Here is a 22,893-nt window from a genome sequence, read left to right on the forward strand (position 1 = left end):
CCGGAGGGCCGTGCAGGCCCACTCCTCCGTTCTGTTAGGTCAATGTGAAATTTTTGAGAAGATTTTCCCCCCAAATCAAAAAAATTTCTTTAGAAATGGTTTCCATCTCTTCAAAAAATTTCAGAGAAGCATACACATTGAACAAAGCAAAGCAAAAAGCCACGTTTTAAGGAGAATAACTTCCTTCTCCTAAGGCCACTGGTTCTAGCTGAGGATGAGTTAGTCCACGTCTCACGGAGTGAGCTCTGGAATCACATCACGTCTCTTCTCAACACCTCTGAGTGGCACCTGCATGTGTCTGAGCTGACAGCGCCTGTGCGTGAGGCGCCAGGGCACACGTAACGCCTGGCACGTCGGGACCAACGCCCCTGCAGGCTGGGCCACCAGAGCGGGCTCTGCCCTGGGCGGGTGCGAGCCCTCAGCCCGTCTCTCGTCTTTATCTCACTCCTGCTGAGTGAGGACCCAATCCTCTCCAGCCCCCCAGGCCTCTGGGACCCTGCTCCCCCTCCACGCGCCTCATGGGCCCAGCTGAGCCTGTCCGTTCCTCCTGCACTGTTCCAGCTTCCAGATTTCAAGTCTTACTCTCGTCTTTGATCCTTCTCTCTCTCTCTACTTAAGAGTTTCATGTATTGCAATATTTTCTAGCTATACACGGAGACTCTAATGTCTACATGAAGTTCAGCTTCTTTACAAACTTCTACTCCAAGACAAACACACGGACTCCTGAGTACTAACATTCCAGTTTCTAGATCAGGTGAAAGGGTTTAAAAAAAAATCAGATTGTTCTCAAAACAGACACAGGAAAAATACCCTCCGACAGCACATTTACAAGGGGCTCTGGTAGCATTGTGGATTATTTACTAGAAGATTACTTGGGGGTGGGGATGGGGGGAAAATGACATTTAAATAAATAAGAAAAGGGAGAGGGTGATTATCAATGATAAATAAAAATATTTAAATATCAGCAGTCACCAAAATAACTGAGTAGAAAACTTGGTAACTTCCTACATTAACACTTAGAAACTCTGCGGCGCCTACATCTGGTGTTAACAGACTTGTGATGAAGATGACAGGGGCTTCCCAGGTAGTGCGGTGTTAAAAGAACCTGTCTGCCAATGCAGATGATGCAAGAGATGTGGGTTTGACCCCTGGGTTGGGAAGATCCCCTGGAGGAGAAAATGGTCATCTGCTCCAGTAATCTTGCCTGGGAAATCCCATGGACAAGGGAGCCTGGCGGGCTACAGTCCACGGGGTTCCAAAGAGTCCGACAGGGCCGAGCACAGCACCACCAATGAAAATGACGCAGCTGGACTGTGCGATGCGTTCACGTTATTTGGGTCATATAGTTTAATTTCTACCTTAGACTATCAGAATCATTCCTGTTTTTCCCAGGTATCATTTTTCACACACAAAAAAGGCTTATATTTCTTTTATAGGAAAGGGTTAGCATTAAAGACACAGTGACTTCATCAGAACTCAAGACACATATGTACATAGGAACTCCTGACAGAAAATTTTATGAAACCTTTTTGTTAGGTGTTAGGTAACTTCCAAATATATGAACTATATATATGTGTGTATGTGTGTGAACTATGTGTGTGTGTGTGTGTGTGTATTTATGGCTGCAGTTAGCTGCTGTTTCCAGACTTCCACATCTTGTTCCACTAGAGGATGGAAAGTGCCATTTCTGATTTGCGTTACAATACTCTAACTAGAGTCTTTTCACTTGTCTTGAGTTCTGTCACAAACACACTCACCTGTGACTTGCTTGTCTGGAAGAGAAGGGATTGGAATGGCTGACCCAAACTTAACCAGTAGACGCTCATATAACCAGTCAAAGTGTTTATACCTGTGGTTTACTGATCGATTAGTGTTCTACAAGAGAAGGAAAGAGAAAAAAAGTTACCAGTATCAACTACAGAAAATGAAGAAAAAAGCAAGCCGTTCCTAGTGATGTAAGCACGGTTCTGTTTTGATAACTTGAATACTTACAGTAGGGGTTAACTGATACTCAATGTAGCTCTTCAGACCGTACATTTTGGATCCTTTCCTGGGGTCTGCTACCACACAGTCAAACGTAGAGGTAGGGTAAACCCACATTGGGCCATAATCTCCAACCTACACATTGCAGGGAGAGGCAATTTTGTTACATGGAAAATCAGTTAACACAATTGATATAAATCAACCAAATGATTCTTTCAAGGACTAGAAGTCCTTAGGAGAGTCATTCTTGCTCTTCTTTGAGAAGTCGTTTACATAAATGCTCTCTGTTCTTACTAAGGTTCTATTTGAAGAACACACTTAATCGAGAGGCCCTTCTGCTCCCGTATGGGCATCTCAGGCCACGGAGAGGGGCCGAGCTGCCTTTCCTCGAGAGGATGCTGGGCGGGACACAATCTCTCTCCAGTCCAGCTGTCCCAGTTATGTGTAATGAAGGGCTAGCTTTTAAAAGTTTCAAATCTACTGCAGACTAATAGTTCTGTGAAATATAAAATGATGCACTTGGCTATCTCAGCAATGCCAAACTGCCATCAAACTTCCTCAACACTTACTCTCAACTTCTGTATGCCCTAATTCTTTTTCAAGGTGAAAGAAGGAAAAAGTGAGGTGAGGTATGAAAGTTCAGAGGCTACTAGGTCAGGATGGTGACTGGAGCCTATAGAGCTTTAATGAGGGACTAAAGGTCTCAGACAACAAGCAATTAATATTATGATTCTCCAAGAGGGACCCAGATCCAGAAAACCCTCCTGAAGTTGCAGGGCAGGCACCTCTGAGAGGAGCTTTGGGGAACTTCCCTCAGTGATGGGGCCCAAGAGAGGAGACTCTGACCAACCAGGGCCCAACATCCATGAGGTCATATTTTATCAGTGGGTCAGGATGCTGCATCTTAAAACCAAAGGACCAGGTCTCTGCTTTTTCTTGGCTTTCTGAGGCCTCTATGGCTTTCCTCACTTCCTTTTCCACACAAGAAGCCTACACAGGCAGGCCTGCCTAAAATGCGTGAGACAACTCATATGCAGGGGTCTTGGAGCTCTGTTCCAACACTCTCATGCTTACGACAAAGTCTCATGCGTACGAGAATCTGAGGGGCAGGGTGGCCATGGGCTCTTGATTCTGCGGAGTTTTAAATTTAATGAAAAAAACAGGATACATGTTCAGTATTTACAAAAACGTCTGAAGAAAAAAAAATCTTTAACCTAACTATTCAAAAGATAATCACCCCAAGTTTGCTTTCAGAGAAGGATAAAAGGGCTCTAGTCACAGCCCTTCTCTAGAGTTTTCCAGGATTTCAAGCATTCCAAAGAAGTAGGAACAAGTAATACAAAAAATACAGTGTCATTCTTGCATTATTATTGAGTTTCCTAAGACCCAAAGATTATAGAATAAGACTAGATATTTCTTCCTTATTTGACTCCATGGTGATTAAACTCAAGGCGCCTTGCGCTCCTGCCCTACTCCCAACTTACAGTTACATGACTAAATCATCAGGGTCAGAAGATAGCTACAGTTCTTTTCCAAAATTTTATCTGGAAATACACAGCTAGGTAACACTTAGAAAATCTATAAACAGTTAACATTTGGGTGAAACCACGGAGCCGTATCATCCTATGAGCAAGCCATTCAAAGATGGATATTCTGAACGGTGTCACTAACTGCCAGCTTTCATTTGCTAGCTCCTTACGATGAACTGGACAATTGATTTAGTGAAAGAAAACTATTACCAACACAGAGGAAAAGGGAACTTATTCTGATAACATGCATGTGCTCTGCCAAGGTAGAAACCCAAATATTTGAATTGAGTTTATTAGCTAAATATGTTTGGCTAGGAGAAAAACAGCATGTAAAAGGTAACTTCAAGACACTTCAGAAAAATAAATATTATAAAAAGCACATATATACTCTAGGCATTTGTTCAATTACTGGTAGTCTGAAAAGGTAAAAATAAAGAATGCCTAGACAATAATGGGCATTAATTTATGCTATTTTTTATACTCTTAATATACTGTCAGTTACTTACTTGGAGATTAAATGTGTTTAAGAATACTTTCTAAATGACTAATAACCTTCTTTAAGATACTGTACAAGAGCTTAATTAGAAACAAAGCAAAAAATAAAAAATAAACAAACTTACAATGATAGGAATTTTCTCTTTGGGTTTTGCCAGTTGCTTGGCCAACAAATACTGTTCCATCCCAGGTTTTGCAAATCCAGGAAATCTAATCATGAGGACAAATGCTCGTGAGTCTTATCCTTTTCTTTGTAAAAATTCTATAGCTCTCATCCACATTTACTTAATGCAACAGTTTGAACTTGCTCTGTCTTTCAGATGTACTGGAAGTAGGAAACTAAGGTAAATGAAACCTGAAGTAATCAGATTGTTCAACAGCCAATTAGTCATTTAATTAAGCTTTATCTGGTAAGAGGACAGTTTGACTCCAGAAGGTGTGATATTTACGGGTACTCGATTTGCTTGATCTGAGACACTCTATCACCACACGAAGACCAAAGGGCAGACTAGAAAATGTCCCCCAGGTACAGGGGTAGAAAGAAAGTACTGAGCATAACAATTTGAGATGACTCCATGGGGCGAAGGCCACACGCTAGCATTTTACACCCAAATTAAAGCTGCTTTTCCACATTCTCCCTCGGGAGGCCCAATTACCCCAAAGAAACTCCCACTGTTCATAAGTACTTGTGCCATTTTCTTTGGAAATTGTCTTCGGAACCTGTCTTCTCAAGAGACCTCAAACATAATAAACTTGGCTATTTCCAGAAATTAAGTCTACACCCAAAGCAAAATTCTAAAATGGAAGAAAAGGTGGAATCAATGTATATCCACCCAAAGTGCAACTTCTAAAGAAGACAAGTTTCATAATTTTTTTTTTTTTTTAAATAAACGGGGTAAAAATGCTCAGAAAGCAAAACACCTAAAATAGGAAATCTTATTTCTATAAAAACCAGCTGTATTACATCTGATTTAATTCCTAAACCAAGCTAAAGGCCAATGTGATGCTCACAGGGGCCTGTATCGTTTCCTTCATTCTGTGTCCATGTTCATCTTTTCCCCCAAGCTTTCCTGCTAAGCAGTGTTTCTACAAGTACTGCTCAAACACTTAAAAAAACAAAAAAACAAGGATAATCTAAGTGAAAACAAAGTGTTACACACATTAGGCACAGTCGCTGAGAGTGTGCTCAGGCGGCTGAAGGGCTGGATTGGAATCCCAACTAGATTACTTCCCACCTTGTGAACGTGGGCAGTTAATTAACCTCTCTCTGGGGTTCAGTTTCTCCGAGAGTAAAAGAGATCACATGTACCACAAAGGGACGTGAGAGCACCATGAGAGAAAACACACAAGCTGCTCCGCACAAAGCCTGGTCATGGTAAAAGATCAACACACGGTAAAACGTTTAAAAGAAAGTCATCATTATTATTTTTAGCTTTCCTGTGACATCAGCAACAAAACAATATGTCATGAGTTGATAAAGGTAAAAAACAGTCTTTGGCAGATCATTAAATGGAACATATATTTCACTTTAAAATGAAAAAAAAAGCTTCCAAGCTAAGAGCCAAATAAAAAAATAGACATGATCAAATCACGCCCCAAACTTCGTGATCACTGGGAAGAGAAACAGCCTCTCTGTCTCATCACAGCCTCTCATACGAGAGCCCCCGTTCCCCCAGCTCTTACACCTACTTGTTAAGTGGCAGCTTCATGGAAGAGCTGCTGGCCCGGCTGTTTCCTCGCTGAGCACCTCCTGCTTCTGCAGACTCTGAATCTTTGAAGTAGGGAGATGACTTGGGCTCGTCCCAGTCTTCGTCCCAGTCATCGTCATCACCAGTTGCTGGGGGTGAGAACAGAAGACTGTCGGTGAAGAGAGACCAAATAAAGACGGGGTGACTTAATTTTCTGGTAACAGCTACCAACCAATTTTTTAAAGAAGAAGGAAAGGGTACGTGGTCAGGATTACAATAAAGATGCAAAGAGTACAGGCTCTGTTGTTATGCTTGTGAGTTACAGTTGTGAGCCTTGAGGATTCTGCCTTTCAGAGCAAAAGACGAGTTAGAAACAACTTAAAGAGGGCTGTTGGTCCAAGTAACTTCAGATAAATGTCAACGATAAAAACACTCTGGAGGGCCTTCACCGGTGGTCCAGTGGTTAAGATTCCGTGCTTCCAATGCAGGGGGCCCGGGTTCAATCCCTGGTCAGGGAATGAAGATCCCACTTGCCACGTGGTGTGGCCAAAAGATACCAAGCAAAACCTCAGTGGTGTGCAGGGAAGATCTTCCAGAGGCTGGCTCTGCTGTCCTGCCCTCAGTCATGTCTGGCTCTCTGCAACCCCATGGACTGTAGCCCACCAAGCTCCTCTGTCCATGGGATTCTCCAGGCAAGAATACTGGAGTGGGTAGCCCTTCCCTTCTCCAGGGAATCTTCCCAACCCAGGTATCTAATCCATGTTTCCTGTATTTCCTGCACTGGCAGGTGGATTCTTTACACTGGGCCATCTATACATTGATAAATCTAGCTTTAGAAATTTGCAAATAACCAGGTCAAACACCCTTTAAGCCAAGAGACGGGAGAGGAAAAAAGGGTGACAGATCTTTGAAAAGCAACTGTGTAACACTAATAATAATGGACTGCAAGGAGATCCAACCAGTCCATCCTAAAGGAGATCAGTCCTGGGTGTTCATTGGAAGGACTGATGCTGAAGCTGAAACTCCAATACTTTGGCCACCTCATGCGAAGAGTTGACTCATTGGAAAAGACCCTGATGCTGGGAGGGATTGGGGGCAGGAGGAGAAGGGGATGACAGATGATGAGATGGCTGGATGGCATCACCGACTCGATGGGCATGAGTCTGAGTAAACTCCAGGAGTTGGTGATGGACAGGGAGGCCTGGTGTGCTGTGATTCATGGGGTCACAAACAGTCAGACACGACTGAGTGGCTGAACTGAACTGAACTCAACTGAATAATAACGCAGGCCAGAGAAGGACAAGGGGATGGAGAAGAAAGAGAAAGAAACAAGGGACAAGTAGCGACTAAACCAGCGCTGGCAGCCCACCATTCTAATAATCCTCTCCCTGTCAGATGGGGTGCTGCCAGCTTTCCTCCCACACGCCCTCCGCCACTGTTCTGTGCCTCCATCTCCCACCTCTGGAGGCCTGAGGTGTCCCCTTAGCATCAGGCAGGAAAGTGCCCTGGGATCTCCTCCCTGAGTGCGCTACCATGAGAAGCCCAGAGACAAATGTCAAAAGGAAAAAGAAAAGACTAGAAAGTATCAGAAGGATCTGGGCCAGGATTCCTGGGGCGACGCCAAGTCACTGCAGGAGTGATGTCAGCAGTCTGGTCTGGACCCAGCTCCCAACTCCAGGGCCGGCCGGCAGCCCAGTGCCGGCCCCACGAGTGGGAGCCGGGAAGCAGCACCTGCGCCCCTGCAGGCTCCTGACCCACGTCTCTCCAGTCAGCACACTCAGTTCTGGGCACAATGCGCTCAGACAGGGGTCATTAAAAAATAATGGGCGGGTCTCTTAATTTCAGAACAGACATAAATAACCTTTCTTAATTCCTGAACTGTTTCTCCTTTCAGAAAGTCTTCCTTTGCTTCAGTGTTTCCACGAAGCACCCGGGAGTCAAACAGGTAGTTCAGGAAACGACAGAACAGCCACGTCAGAGGTCATACACCAGCAGGTGATAAACCGCAGTCAAACCGTGTGCACATTTTTGTGGCCCAAGATTTAAAAGCAAATGTGTGTTAGTAGTGAGGATTTTAAAGTGGGGAGATGACATAAAGACGGAGACTTCCAGCCTCTCTGGAGCTGCGGTGGTCTGGGAGCACCCGCTCAGCCCTCCTGCGACAGCGTCAACCCCTGCCCACCTCCGTCCCCTGCAGCCCCGGGCTTGCTCTGTTGTCTCACTTTCTGAACCTGGTCCCTGCAAGCGTTTGCATGTGTGACAGGGTTCTCCTGGACAGGGAACCAAGAGTGGACTAAAGAGTATAATGAAAACCTTCCTCATTCAGATTCAGAATGCAAAGTTTGCCATGAGTGAGGGAGACCACACTTGCTGTGATTAAACCCGCCTCGGCTCGGATGCCCTCTAAGGGCGGCCCCTCCCTCACCTGGTCCTTGGTAGGCCTGGGGATGACCGAAGGCCGAGTCCCAGTTGTTGGCAGCGCTTCTCTGGGCTGCGGCCCCCTCCGGCTTGGCTCCCCAGCTGTCCGAGCTTTCCCAGTTTGTAGGTTTGGAAGCATTCCAGGCTGACCAGGGGTCACTGCCACTGCTGACCTGTTGTTAGGGGTAAAAAAAAGGAGAGGGTATTTGTGACTTCTAGAAAGCACTACTCAATTCAGTAGGAAGCAATTGAATAGCAGTGCTGAAAAAAACTGATAGAAATGTAAAATAATTAAAAAAATAAAATTTTAGAAACATGTAGGCAAGCACAAAAAGCAGCATCAATCGAATTTTACTGCTAGCAATTTGCCGTGTTTGCTGAGGAACTTGAGAACTGTTAGCAGAGAAACTCTTTTTTCCCCTTCCCCCAAGTAACGGCTTTTCTGAACCTGCTCTCGCTCTCATGCGTGTTCTGACATTCCCACTGGGTAACAGAATATGTGACATATTCATAAATAACAACTATTTTCTATTTTCAAAGCTGACCTGAACAACACAGTGCTGTCTGTATCTCTTTGCAAGCTTTTTTTCCCACTTAATATTGTTTTTGAGATTATATATGCTAATAATATGCTTTATCGACCTTAACTGCTTGATAGTAATCAGTTGTATTTTTAACTGTTTTAATTTTTATTTCAAAAGGTATTATGTTCTCAGTTAAAATTAAAAAATCAAAAGGATAAAAGGATATGAAATATAAAAGCATTCCTACCACCTTAAGATGCCAATCATTCTCTCAGAGACGACGACTCCTAACAAAGTCCTTTGTACATACTTACTCACACATGCCACGCAGAGAGATTCTTTAAACATGTTCTAAGTGAGCCCCAATTACACTTTCTGCTCTGCACTTCTCTTTTGTTTTTCCATTCAATAGCCTGAAACATTCTCCTAGGTATTACTACATCAGCACGTGGATGATGACATTCTTTTACACGACTCCACAGAATTCCTTTGTATTTGCCTCCCATCATCTAAAGAGCACTTGCTGATGCTCACTTAACTTGTCTGCAGTTTGTTTTGCTACTGTTAATAACGCTGCAGTGTACATCCTTATACATCTTTCCTCACATGTCCAATAGATCTATGTGAAATTCCTGGAAGAAAAATTACTGGGCTAATGAAAGTGTGCATTTATTAATAAAATTGATAAGATTTTGTCAAAGTGCTTTAGAAAGAGATCGTATGGTTACATTCCTACACTCCTACTACATGCCAAGCGGTGGCATCTTGCATAAAATGGGGCTATCATGCCAAGTTATTTTTAAAATATGTTCTCCCATTATTCTTTTGCATAATTTTATAGATTATTAATGTTAAAAACAAAATTTTCAAATAGGCAATACATGACACCCTATTTCAAGGAATACTGCAGTAAGAGTAATGGGAGGCAACCACGGTTTTTTGTTTCCTTAATTTAAAAAAAAATTTATTTACTTTTAATTGAAGGGTAACTGCTTTACAACATTGTGTTGGCTTCTGCCACACATCAATATGAATCAGCCACAGGTATACACATGTCCCCTCCCTCTCGAACCTCTTTCCGCCTCTTTTCCCACCTCTCTAGGTTGTCCCAGAGCCCCAGTTTGAGCTCTGAGTCATATGGCAAATTCCCACTGGCGATCTATTTTACATATGGTAGCTCCATGACACTCTCTGCTTCCTTCCCACCCCTCCTTCCCCCATTAAGTCCACAAATCTGTTCTCTATGTCTGTGTCTCCACTGCTGCCCTGCAAATTGGCTCATCAGTACCATTTTCCTAGAGTACATACATATGCATTAATATACGACATTTGTTTTTCTCTTTCTGACTTATTTCACTCTGTATAATGGGCTCTAGGTTCATCCTAGATTTTTTTTTATCATCCTAGATTTTTAAATTTTAAATCTTCAGCCTGCATGGAATTGACTTCAGTATAAGAAATAATATAGGAATCCAGCTTAATTTTTTCCTGTAGTCAGTCTGCTGCCCTAACATCATTTAGTGAATAATCCATTCTCCCCTCACTGATTTGAAATTCACCTTTAACATACCCTGGGACTTGGGACTATTTCTGGGACTCTTTCCTAATAATGTATTCCTCTAGTACCAAACTACTTTGGAGCCCACTAGAAAAAATACCATATGGTAAACTTTGTACTTTGCAATAACATCTTTTATTATTTTTTACAGTGAACTTCAGCATCAGTTTTCTGTTTTTAAAACTAAAACAACCTTCAGTTTTAGGATAAGCATGTCAGTGGTAAAGGATCCACCCAACAATACAGGAGATGCAGGTTTGATCCCTGGGTCAGGAAGATCCCCTGGAGAAGGAAGTGGCAATCCACTCCAGTATCCTTGCCTGGAGAATCCCATGGACAGAGGAATCTGGTGGGCTACAAGCCTGTGGGGTCGCAAAAAAGTCGGACACAACTTAATGACTAAACAACAACATGTCAAGCTTAAAAAATCTGATTTCATTTGAACTTTAAATTTGTAGATAAATTTAGGGAAAACAAATAGTGCCTTAAAAATTTTTTTCAATGCTGAAATCTATTAATTCAAGGACATGGAATAGCAGTCTTCCTCCTCACAGAAACAAAACAAAATGAAACAAACCTGATATTAGAGACAGAGAAAGGTTTGCAAGAAAATTACCCAAACGGCCTCATATGCCTCTCTAATGTTTTAGAATGCCTCCGTGATTGGGTTTTTTCTTGTTCTTCACCAACTGACATATGGGGGGATAACTGCCAGCCACCTACCAGAAGCGTCAGCAACAGAGGACACGTTTTACAAGAGGAAATGTGATTGCATTCTAATATCTCTTCTAACTTCAAGAAAAAAAGATGACATTACTAATGATTTTGCTCAACATCAAATATTAATAGCAGAAAGTTCATCTATATGACCGTCAATTTCTCAAACACACGGCTGACAAGGAGCTCCTCTCAAGTCACTCTATTGGAGACTGGAAAAGAAGGCTATCGTGCTGAGGGCCGGCCAGTCACTCCGCAGTTAAGAGAATCCTTCCTCCACAGCTTTCGGGGCGGGGCGGGGGACACCAGATACCCTGTGCTCTCCGGACTCTAAACCAGGAGGTTTTGTTTTACAATAAAAACTTCAAAAGGTACGCAAATTCTGGATGGTAACCTGACAGTAGGTACAGATGCTCGTCTGGCTCTCTATAAACTATGAGGAAAAGGAACAGAGGAGTTACAAACTACAACAGAAGAGTGAAAGTCCAGCCCCGCTGCAGAGTAAGACTGCTGGCAAACCGTCAGCAAAAGGCACTCTATCAACACGAGGAACAAATGGGACACGAAATTCACAGCAAGTACCCTAAAAAAACTGAAACACATAACATGATACTCTTTGAAAAACTACTTCATTAATAAATTGTTTATAATCACTGCATTACGACTGGGTCATGTGCAGGATCTTAGCTCTCTACCGAGGTGATGAAATCCTTGTTGGCAAATCACTGTTTGCTTTTGTCCCCGCCCCCAACCCCCCTCACTCAGGGAATATTCCTTCTAGTTTCAACTTGACTTCTGCTGATAAATCTGTCAAACCCGACCGACCAGAAATCCCCCCAGGTTCTATCACTGACTCATCATCACTCACTCGGTCTCTCGGGGACCCTCCTCTAACAGCAGAAACAAACAACCAGCTCACAAGCCCGCCAGGGTCTGCTTCCCCCGGGACCTGCCCTCCCTGTAATTTGGCCTCTGGCTCCTCTGCTCTCCACTCCCAGTAACACCCCTGCCCCTTGACTGCAGGCATCGCGTCACACGACCATCCAAGCCTCTCCTCTGCTTTCTGCTAGCTTTCCTTCCTCTTTCTGCCCAACGAGGGCTTCGTCCTTTTCTTTTCCCTCCCTTCATGGTAACACCCCCCCCCCCCCGCCCCCACCAACTCAACTGCATTATTTCAAGACCTTTCACTAGACCTCACCAACCACAGGATGGATTCTAAGCTCCTCAGTCCATTGATCAAAATCCTATCTTTTCCTTCCACGACTTCCCCATCCTCACTAGTGGCCACTGATCCTCACTCTATGCATCAACCTGCAGTTTCCCAGACTTTCCCACATGCTTCCCTTTGCTCACGCTCTGCTCTCCACCTGTGTGCCAAGCCTGCAGGAAAGCTGTGCATCTCATAAAGACATGTAAAGGGGGGCAAAGACACTGGGTGAATTTTAAATCCCCTTATGAAACTGTGCAGGAGACTGGGGTTCGATTCCTGGGTTGCAAAGACCCCTGGAGAAGGGAAAGGCTACCCACTCTAGTATTCTGGCCTGGAGAATTTCATGGACTATACAGTCCAAGGGGTCACAAACAGCTGGACAGGATGGAACCACTTTCACTTTACTTTATGAAACTGTAGCAATCTGACTCAAGTAAACAGCCCACAGGTTGAATGTTACATCCCTTTATGAAACTGTAGCGATTTGACTCAAGTAAACTGGTGGGTACAGTGGTTAAGAATTTAAGCTCTAGAGCTGTCTGTCTGGGTTTGACCCAGCTTTACCGCTTACTAGCTGTATGAACTTGGCCATTCACTCCATCTCTCTTAGTTTCCATACTTACTGAATGGGTATAACAGCATTAACTTCCTCACAGCACTTTTGTAAGGATTAAATGACATAATGCACATAAAACATCTCACAGAGTATCTAGCACATAGCACAGAGGTCATCTTACTACATGGGGGCTCATTTAGAACATAAAGAAAAGCCTGATGACTGGTAATCTTTTAGTAAATCCCCACTAGTTTACACTTTAGAGGAAAAGACCATCAATTATATTTTCAAATCAATGCCAGATCACATTAATAGAGAAACTTGTAATTAAATAGGTGGTTATAGGCACTTAAAATACTTTCTATTCTAGCTAAAGATTTCTTTCCTTCAGATACATATAAGAAAGAGAAAGAAGATAGAAATGTTTTGCCATAAAGTTCAAAAGCAACTCTTGATTCTTGGGGGGTCCTGGCACATTTTCTGTGCGCTGAATGCTGCGATCTTGCTTTTCTTCAAAGCCTTACCCCAGCTGCAACGAACTGGGCTATAGAACAAGCGATTTAACGATCCTTTGGTCTCTGACTTCTTTGCTCTCAATTCCAAGAACCCCTTCCGTCCCTCACCTGCAGACGTCTGGCGGCACAATAATGCATTCTGCTCCTCCGCTAAGGTCTCGAGGGGCCTCTCTTTCCCCTTGCTCCCAGCCCTTCCTTCTCTCTCCTTTCTACTGAGTCATCATTCTCTTCCGGGCCGCCCCCCTTACAGCATCAAAGCCATCCAGACTGTCAACTCCATGGTTAAAAAAATCCTTCATTAGACCTCACTGTCCATGGAATAAATTCATCAATCAAGTCTCGTTGAAAGTCTTAGCTGAAAGGTCTCCAAGGCATAAATCCCAATCACCCTTTCAGTTCCTATATGTCCCACTTTCTATGTTGCCGTGTTCCCAAGAAAACCTTTATTTAGTTAGATACTTAACTGGAAACAACACCTTGCTTGGGGAAAAAGGATTAGTTCTAAGGGTTTCAAATTGAATTTTACCTTATTTATGGAAGAAGGAGAAGGAGAAGATGAAGAAGGTGGTGATTGGCTGAGACTTTCAAGACAACCAATCTGAGCCAAAATATCCACCTTAAAATAAAAAAGGGTACTCCGTAAATGAAGGGAGGGGGGAAAAAAAAAAGAGTATACTGAAGCTAAAAACAGCAAATGCATAGCAGGGCTAAGTTCAGCAGAAAATTCCAGCATGCCACTCATGCACAAACATTACATGCAGAAGCCAAAGCCCCTACTGTATAGTAGTGGGTTATCCTCCGTGCATTAATATATATTCTAAAGACTGTTGTTGTCACAACACAGTATCACTGAAGTACTGAAAGTAATTATAAGCAGCACAGAAGAAATGGAACAAATATCATGCAAGTCATACAGTCACAGAAAAAGAACTCCAGAGGAAAAACAATGCCAAGCTTTAAAAAAATGTCAGGATGTTTCACAGCCACCAGACATGTGAGATGAGCAAAGCTTCCTGGAACCTGAGAGCCACAAAGAACCGAGCCAGGACTGGCTAAGAGCATAGAATAACCCACCAGGCCGTGAACTCTGTGAGCTCCTGAGCCGCTGGCCGCCTTGGTGTGCAGAGTTGACTTGAGAAGAGATAACCGATACGCTCCCCCAAGCTAGGCAGTGGCCAAGTCAGCATTGCTATGAAGAGGACAACCTTGGAGCCCAACTTCCAGGCTTTGAATCCCAGCTCCACAACTATCTAATAGGGAAGTCATGACTATTAACATTTATATAGTGTTCGAGAACACACTTTCCAGGTATAACTTTCTTCTGAAGAAAGTGGTGGTATGATTTCCATTTTGTAAATGTAACTAAATTTGCTTTTGGAAATCAACTAATAATACACAAAGAAGACAATCACGATGGAGTAACTGGGATCCAGTTTATGCTTCCACTTAAAACTAAGAGAGACGTTATATATGAAACTGTCTTCAAATCACTGGCCAACAGGCAATAGGGGACCTGACACCTACCTAGAGAGACTTTCCGGGTCTCAGGTTAGGGGCGGGGGATCCACACGAAGACCACTGGTCTCTGTGAGTTGAGGAGACACAGCTGGGAGTCTGGGGCAGAGCAGTGAGAAGGAGAGAGCAGACAGAGGCCCCAGAGACCTGGGGACGGGATCCAGGTCTTAGGCTGAGTACTGACCAGCACGCACATCCGAGGAAGCGACCATATGGAGGGTTAAGTATCAACCTTTCGGGAGGGCGGGTCTCACCAGCCAGCACTGAAAACCTCAGGGTTCAGGATTCACGGGGTGTGATACCAGCTACAGAACTGCAAAGGCTTTTGCCTCCAGAGAGAGAGAGGTAAAAATACCCCATGCTGAACGTTGCTCTAGCCCCACCTTAAGAAGCTTACATTGGAAGAATTAAACTGTTTCCTAAGTAACTTTCTTTTTAAAGAAAAACAAATAAACAAGCAAAACCCTCACTAGTCTGCAACTGCTGACCACAAAAATAACAGGTTCTGGATGTGTTATATTTTGCTACTTAGCTGTACTTTGCTTCTTAGATGACATTTTTGGGCCACCAGGACGAGTAAGAATCAAACTCTTATTTCTAACAACAGGCGTTGGTGAACATGAGCAAGGGCCTGTTTAGAAAACCACAGCAAGACTGACTTGACTCACTGGTTTCCCAGTATGTTCTTCTGGACTCAGAGGAAATCAGGTCTTCTGGTTCAACTGGTTTTCCTGTTCAAGACATGGTCTAGGAAGAACACTCTTCACTGCCCAGATCACGAGACTGCCAGCGCTGCGAGAGGCGGGGAGAAGACAGAGAAACAGGCGACGGATGCCCGTCCTTCTCTATGTCCACCTGAACTAGGTCAGACCTCAGAACTGAGGTCTGAGAATTATTGAAAAAGGTAACTTATATTTCATTATGGTTGCTTTCTGCCTGGCTTTCTACCAAACTAGCGAACAAGAGTACAAAGAATATAGAAAGGTTCAACAGATGCTGACGAGTGAGCAGAGCTCCCGCTGCCCACCTGGTTCCTTACAGAGGATGTGCAAAGTTCAGTACAGGTCAACACGGGTCATTCAGTTTGACAAATCTACCAGGTAAGAAGGGTCAGTAATCAGGAACTCACCACCTTGTGTGTTATCACCTGGGGGAAAGGTTTTGGAAGCATTTGTAGGTCCACCTTATTACTATGCAAGGAAATTCTCGTGTGCGCCTCGGTCACACATATCTACACCCTACTGGTCATGTTGTCATGACCGCTCACACTGCCACACCCTAACATACGGTCTCCTGCTTGGAAGGACAGAAGGAAGGAAGGAACTTCCTGAGGAAGACTTTGTCCAGGGGCATACAACAGAAGTGAACAGAAATTAACTGGGTTTGTGAAAGCCGAGGTTATGGTGTTTCGGTTTGCTTTTTGTAACTCACCTGCCTGATTGAGGCATAATGTCTTTATCTGACATTTCTCATTCATCAGATGTTTAATAACCATGTGCCAATTGTTTCAGGAAATGGGGATAGTAAACAAATAATGTGACTCATTTATAAGCCAAGAATATTTCAATCAGTTTCTGATAAAGGTTCAATTCTCTTTCTCAAAAAAGCCCACAGAAGGTATAACACTGTCTTATGTAAAAAGCCTAATCATTTCAACTCAAAATACAGATAGAACTTACAAAATTTCCCATTTTGTTCTTTATAGATCTTTTGCTAAAAGGACATCATTGAATTCTACAGATGAACCTCTACTAATTTTAAAAAGCCATCTATAGAAATATAAAAACTTACATGTTCTTTTAAAAATAAGGCTAGATCACAACAACATTCTTAATCCATTTGTAGCCAGTCACATCAGTGCTACTGACTGGAAATTACCCCCTCCACACTTAAATAGCTTACTGTTCAGTCACTAAGTCATGTCTGATTCTTATGACCCCATGGACTGCAGCACACCAGGCTTCCCTGTCTTTCACCACCTCCTGGAATTTGCTCAAACTCATGTCCATTGAGTCGGTGATGCCATCCAACCATCTCATCCTCTGTCATCCCCTTCTCCTGCTGCCCTCAATCTTTCCCAGAATCAGGTGTCTTTTCCAATGAGTTGGCTCTTCACATCAGGTGGCCAAAGTATTGGAGCTTCAGCATCAGTCCTTCCAATGAATATTCAGGGTTGTTTCCTTTAGGACTGACTGGTTTGACTTGTTTAATATCCGAACTGCTAAAAATAACTGAACCCCTACTAAGTACCACGTATAGTTCTAAACACTCTAGAACTTTTTTCCATTTACTCTTCCCAGCAATTCTATGAGATCTTTACACAGAAGGAAACTGAGGCACACGGAAGCTAAGACAGTCACCCTGAGTCACACAGTAAGGATGCGATCTGGGAATAAAATCCAGGAAAGGTCTGGGATCAAAGCCGAGCATGTTCCTGGCCTCACACATCTGAAGGATGCAAGACACTCCTGTCGTAACTACAGCTCGCAAAGGCACTCAGGGTTTTAAAAGTGGAATGAAAAAGAGAGTATAGAAATAACACTTCAGAGAAACAGAAATGGGAAAGTCAGGAGAAGAAACTAGATTTGTGGGGAAATAAAGAGTGATTCTGTTTAAGCAGAGTTTGAGATACAGGGGAGACAAGCAGATAGAAATGCTGAACAAGAAGCTGGACATTGAGTAAACTACAGAGAAAATTCAGGATTGGGGGCTATTTATAAGGGAATCCTCTGCCCAGTTAGAGAGGGTAGGAGATGGCTGGAACAAAAAAGGATAAGTGGAATGAGGCTGTTCCCTGGAGAGGGAAGAGATGAAAAAAGGAGAGTATTTCTTAAACATCTCCCCTGAGTCCGACACCACTTACACCAGTGACCTGGTCCTCGGACAGTTCAGGAAGCAGCCTCGACTCTTGCGAAGTGGAGCCAGATTGTCAACCCAGCTTTAATGTCAAACCTTACACCAGACTTCCCACCACACCAACCTGCGTGGAGCGGAGGAAGGATGGGATGGGAAACCAGGGAACAGAAGAACAGACATCCATGGGGAACTGGGATTCAGTGTGATAAAAAGCAAGAATTTTAACAAAAGGAGAAGTAGTTCATTCCAAGTACGCATATCTTTCTAGTAAAGGATAGAAAAGTAAGCCCCTCAAAAGGGGGTTATTAAAATAAGGGGTCTAGAAAACTAAAACCCCACAAGTCAAAAGCCTTCATATAAAACATCAGCTTTATACATCTTTCAACTAGTGTTTAAGCACCACTGTTCTTTAAAAAGTACAAACAAAAAGGTCTCATTAATTTCTCAATAGTTCTGTAAAGAGGCAGTGATTGAAGAGTTTTTAAAAAGATCTATACTAAGAATCTTTTTAATCAATTATATAATTTAAACACTAATAACTGGGTGAAAACCAAAATGAGGACAACTATGAACACATGTTTTGTAATGATATCTGAGATTCATTTTCACCAGCAGGCTAACACATTCTGGAGGCACAGCTACTAATAGGAAGTGCTCCTGAATCTGTAAAATACCAGATAACTAACTAATAACGAAACCACCAATAACCACTAAAAACTATTCTTTTTTAAAGGTATTGCAATAGCTGTCCTCATCCACCTTAAAATCTGTACTAGAAAAAGAAAACAAGAATCTAATTCATTTCTTAAATATCCTTCAGTAAGTTTTCTACACAGTTTGCAACTGTGGGGTGTGTGTGTGTGTATGTATGTATTTTGTGGTATGCATATATTATTTTTAAAATTTTTATTGTGTTGAAATGTAAGAGTTCCCACTGTAACCATTTTTAAGCACACAGTTTCATGGCATTAATTACACTGTCAATGTTGTGCAGTCATCGTTACCATTTTCATCAAACTCCCCCGTCCTGTGTATATATTTAAATACAAGAAAGGTAACACTACCTGTAGGGATATGCCTTTTTAAAGGCCTGATCATCCACGTCTGTATCGGAGAAGGCAATGGCACCCCACTCCAGTCCTCTTGCCTGGAAAATCCCATGGACGGAGGAGCATGGTAGGCTGCATGCAATCCATGGGGTCGCAAAGTGTCAGGCACGACTGAGCGACTTCACTTTCACTTTTCACTTTCCTGCACTGGAGAAGGAAACGGCAGCCCACTCCAGTGTTCTTGCCTGGAGAATCCCAGGGACGGCGGAGCCTGGTGGGCTGCCGTCTATGGGGTCCCACAGAGTCGGACACGACTGAAGCACCTCAGCAGCAGCAGCATCCACGTCTGCACACCTGAAGCTACCCTCGTCCTTCTCCCAGCAGCCCTGGCTTCCCGCGGGGCAGCTGTCCTGCAGTCTCCCTGGCCAGCCCCTACTGACGATGCGGGTCCCCGGCTCTGCTGTGCGACAGCGCTGCAGGGGACCCCTCTCCCACCCAGACGCCTGTCCGACAGCGGAGCCGGGGGCCGCTCCCAGGTGCTGGGCTGGAGAGCAGACGCACATCACATGCCCACACAGACTATCACACTGTCCTCCAGAAAGCTTCGCTGGCTTATCTCTACCAGCTCCACATCCGAACTGCCTACCAAACATGCCTTTCCTCACTCAAGACACTTTAATTCTCTGCTAATTTGATAAAAGAATTTCAAAATGAGCATTTTTCTATGTTTACTGGCTCTTTGTACTTCTTTTCAATGAAAAAATCTGTTTACCCCCTTCGCCCGTTTCTTTTTCTGAGCTGTTCATCTTTTCCCTGTAGATCTGAGAGTTCTCTATTAACAGAATTACCTGGTACCTCTGGCACGTTACAAATTCTTTTCCTAGGTGAATATTACTTTTTGATTTAAATGTACCAGTTCTATGGTTGCTATAAATTGTGCTGTGTTTAGAAACACCTTCTATATTACAAGGTTATTAAAAAAATGTTGCCTATATTTTTTCCAAGTACTTAAAAAAAATAAACAGCTCTATCATTGTCCAAATTAAATTGTTCCAACACATTTAAAGAATAATGCATTGAATTCCCTTGACATTTACAGTCTAGTCTCTACCACAGTCAGGCGGTGAGGCTGTGTTTTACAGGTAAGGAGTTTCCTCACGTTCTAGACAAGAAAGAAAAAGGTCACAGTGGATTGTGGGGCTGCTGCCGGAACATTATCCACCACTATGCCAGTCACTGCTCTTACCCCTGCTTGCTCAGTAAGAAGCTAGAACCAGAAGGGGCCCCAACAACCTGAAATTAGGAGTTTTAACAAAAACAAAAGGAAGTGCTATTTTACATAGTAAGTTATAAACGTGTGAACTAACTACTCTGAAAGGCAGTATAGCTTCAAAAGTCAAGGAGGGTTCAGATAAATTAAAAAATAGTAGGCTCAAAGTTAGTTATTTATGAACATCTGCAGGTGGAATGTTACCTTTTAGAGAGATCTTTCTAAAAATATGATTTAAAAGAAAGACACGACAGTAAGAAAGATGGATAAGCAGCAGCAGCTGTGTGGCTTTAACCTGCCTGTGTGGGAAGAAAGCCAAATTCAAAACAAGTGGTGCTGAAAAGACTAAAAGGACACAGATTAGGAAGAGGGTGGTGTACTGAGCCGAGGGCAGGGGGCAGCCTGCCGGACCCAAGGGCAGAGGAGAGGGCCGGCTCCTTCCTCTGACGCACAGCAGGCAGATTCTTTACCAGCTGAGCCACAAGGGACGCCTTCCTCTGACACCCTTGCCTCCAAACAAACTGTCCTCTGGGGGAGAAGGCAACGCCAGCATTACTAGAAAAGCCCAAGAGGCATATCCCTGGAACAAAAATAGTATTTTCTTACCAACATTCAGAAAATGAAATAATGGAAAACCTGAGAGCAATGTTTTCCAAAGCTACCAATTAACAACAGTATTTATAAAACACACCACAATCTTGGCCCATTTAAATTGTCCTTACATCCCGGATAACTGAGACTATAGATGGCTGTTGAAAATATTTTTACCCTATTTAAATAAATCCAAATGCTCAAATTAATTAATTACAGTCATGCATTCTGTATTTTGTTACTCCTGGATTCAGCTTATTTTTTCTTTGCTTTCAAAGGATCTGATTAGATTTAATGTCAGATTGGACTAGAAAAATCCAACCTTTATAAGTTGGTTATAATTTCTTCTAACCAACCTGGCAGAAAAAAATTAGACTTACACTGACCAGTTTATACTACACTTAAGTAGTGAGAAATCTTCATAATATAACAAAATTTGAGATTGATTTAAAATTTGTGTTTATGAGTTAAACTGCTTCAGCCGATCCTGAGCTAATGGTTGAGACAGGTCCCTGAATTAAAATATGATAAATAGCTCTATGTTTTGTTTCCTTCACTTATTTTATGATCATTTCAATATAATTCCCCTTTATTGAAATGCTGTCCTTTACTTATTATTACTGTTTCACCCGTGTTTTTGTATAATTCAGTATAATTCAGTGAATCTCAACTGGGTTGACTTTGCCCATCTGGCAACATTTGGAGCCAGTTTTGACGACTATGGTGAGGGTGGTGCTACAGGCCAGAGACGCCGCTGGTTATCGCAGTGAGGAAGCATCAGGCCCCAAATGTTAACAGCACCCAGGCTAAGAATCCCTGGTAAAACGTCAAGTAACGTTTAACTGGGCTTCCCTGGTGTCTCAGTGGTAAAGAACCCGCCTGCCAAAGGACGAGACACAGGAGATGTGAATTTGATCCCTGGGTTGGGACAATGCCCTGGAGAAGGAAATGGCAACCCACTCCAGTATTCTTGCCTGGAGAATTCCATGGACAGAGGAGGCTGCAGTGTATGGGGTCACAAAAGAGTCGGATACAATTTAGCAACTAAACAACAACAAGATTTAACTACTATTTCTTCACATTTTATCTTGAGTAAACTTTAACTGGCCAACATTCTCAGGTATTATAGACTAACAAAATATAAGAGAATGCTCAACTACGGTGATAACTTCACCTCCGAATTTTGAATATCTGAGCCAGACTAATTTGTAATTCAGGATGTCCACAAAAGCTATTTTAAAATGTATAAAATCTGCAATTAACATTTAGCAACAGTACTTTGAAAAACTCTCTTAAAAGGTTAAGATATAAATATCCTATAAGCAGATAACTGTGAGATGGTTATTAGGCTTTACACTATTTAAAGCCTTTCATGCAGTTAAAAATATCAAGAGATATCTCCTAAAGTTCATTCATTTCTAAAGAGGTAGGAAGCAGCACCATTTTCAGATCCATCTGAAATAATCAGATAGTCATTTAGCAATAACTGAACCAGGCCAAGTACTGGAGCTTCGGCTTCAGCATCAGCTTCAGCATCAGCCCTCCGAAAACATACGCAGGGCTGATTTCCTTTAGGGCTGGCTGGTTTGATCTCCTTGCCGTCCAAGCTCCCACACTTTGGCCACTTGATGTGAAGAACTGAATCATTGGGAAAGGCCCTGATGCTGGGAAAGAGTGAAGGCAGGAGGAGAAGGGGATGACAGAGGATGAGATGGTTGGATGGCAGTACCAACTTGATGGATAGGAGTTTGAGTAAGCTCCAGGAGTTGGTGATGGACAGGGAAGAATGGCGTGCTGCAGTCCATGGGGTCGCAAAGAGTCAGACACAACTTGAGTGACTGAACTGAACTGAACCAGGTAGTCACCCAAATTGGTCAAATTCATTAAAATTAATATTAAAATTTCAGTACATTTTTCTCAAATTATTCCACTTTTCCAAGTTTTCCAGAAACAGTACAATAACAGTACCAACTGCTGGATCTGTGGCCACCTTCACATGCACTGCACCTGCAAAGAGGTAGGGGCTCACGCTGAAAGTGCAAGTCATGAGCCAATGTCACAGAAGTCATGTCCTGCTCCAGCCAGAGCTTTGACACTGACCGCCTTGCCTCAAAAGAGGACCCTTTTCCTTCCTCGCCCTCACTTGCGAGGATATTCCCAGCTTATGGGGCCGGTGTTCAACATGCCAGACTTTCATAAGCAACTCTTAATGAACACCCTGCCTTCTCACTAATAATCAATGCTATAAAAACAGTCTGCAGCAGGCTTAAGAGGCAAGGTCTTTGTTAGAACCCAGCAAAAGAGTGCCACACACAGACCTAACAGCTATTTTGTTCGTGCTTTCAGGGAATGGCACGAGCTTGACGCATCACAAGCTTTCACACGTGTGCTCTGTTCTGTCAAGCCAGAGTACGATTTA

At 43.0% G+C, this 22,893-nt stretch overlaps 1 protein-coding gene and 1 long non-coding RNA gene across 3 annotated transcripts in view; both read right to left on the bottom strand.

Annotated features, from left to right (window-relative positions):
• SNX9 (sorting nexin 9) overlaps positions 1 to 22,893 on the bottom strand; it is an 87,053-nt gene that overhangs the window by 23,419 nt on the left and 40,741 nt on the right. For both annotated transcript variants that reach the window (XM_070461513.1, XM_070461512.1), the window contains exons 5-9: positions 8,121 to 8,286; positions 5,697 to 5,844; positions 4,133 to 4,217; positions 1,993 to 2,118; positions 1,758 to 1,875 (exon numbers count right to left, since the gene is read on the bottom strand). In XM_070461513.1, coding sequence (XP_070317614.1) covers positions 1,758 to 1,875; positions 1,993 to 2,118; positions 4,133 to 4,217; positions 5,697 to 5,844; positions 8,121 to 8,286 — 643 coding nt within the window. The remainder of the gene's footprint in view (positions 1 to 1,757; positions 1,876 to 1,992; positions 2,119 to 4,132; positions 4,218 to 5,696; positions 5,845 to 8,120; positions 8,287 to 22,893) is intronic.
• Positions 9,047 to 22,886, bottom strand: LOC139033016 (uncharacterized). The gene is made up of 2 exons (XR_011485636.1): positions 18,629 to 22,886; positions 9,047 to 10,557 (listed from the first exon to the last, which is right to left on the bottom strand). It is a non-coding gene; the product is annotated as an uncharacterized lncRNA (long non-coding RNA).

Source organism: Odocoileus virginianus, chromosome 34 (genome assembly GCF_023699985.2).
Source record: "Odocoileus virginianus isolate 20LAN1187 ecotype Illinois chromosome 34, Ovbor_1.2, whole genome shotgun sequence".
Classification (NCBI taxonomy): Eukaryota; Metazoa; Chordata; class Mammalia; order Artiodactyla; family Cervidae; genus Odocoileus; species Odocoileus virginianus.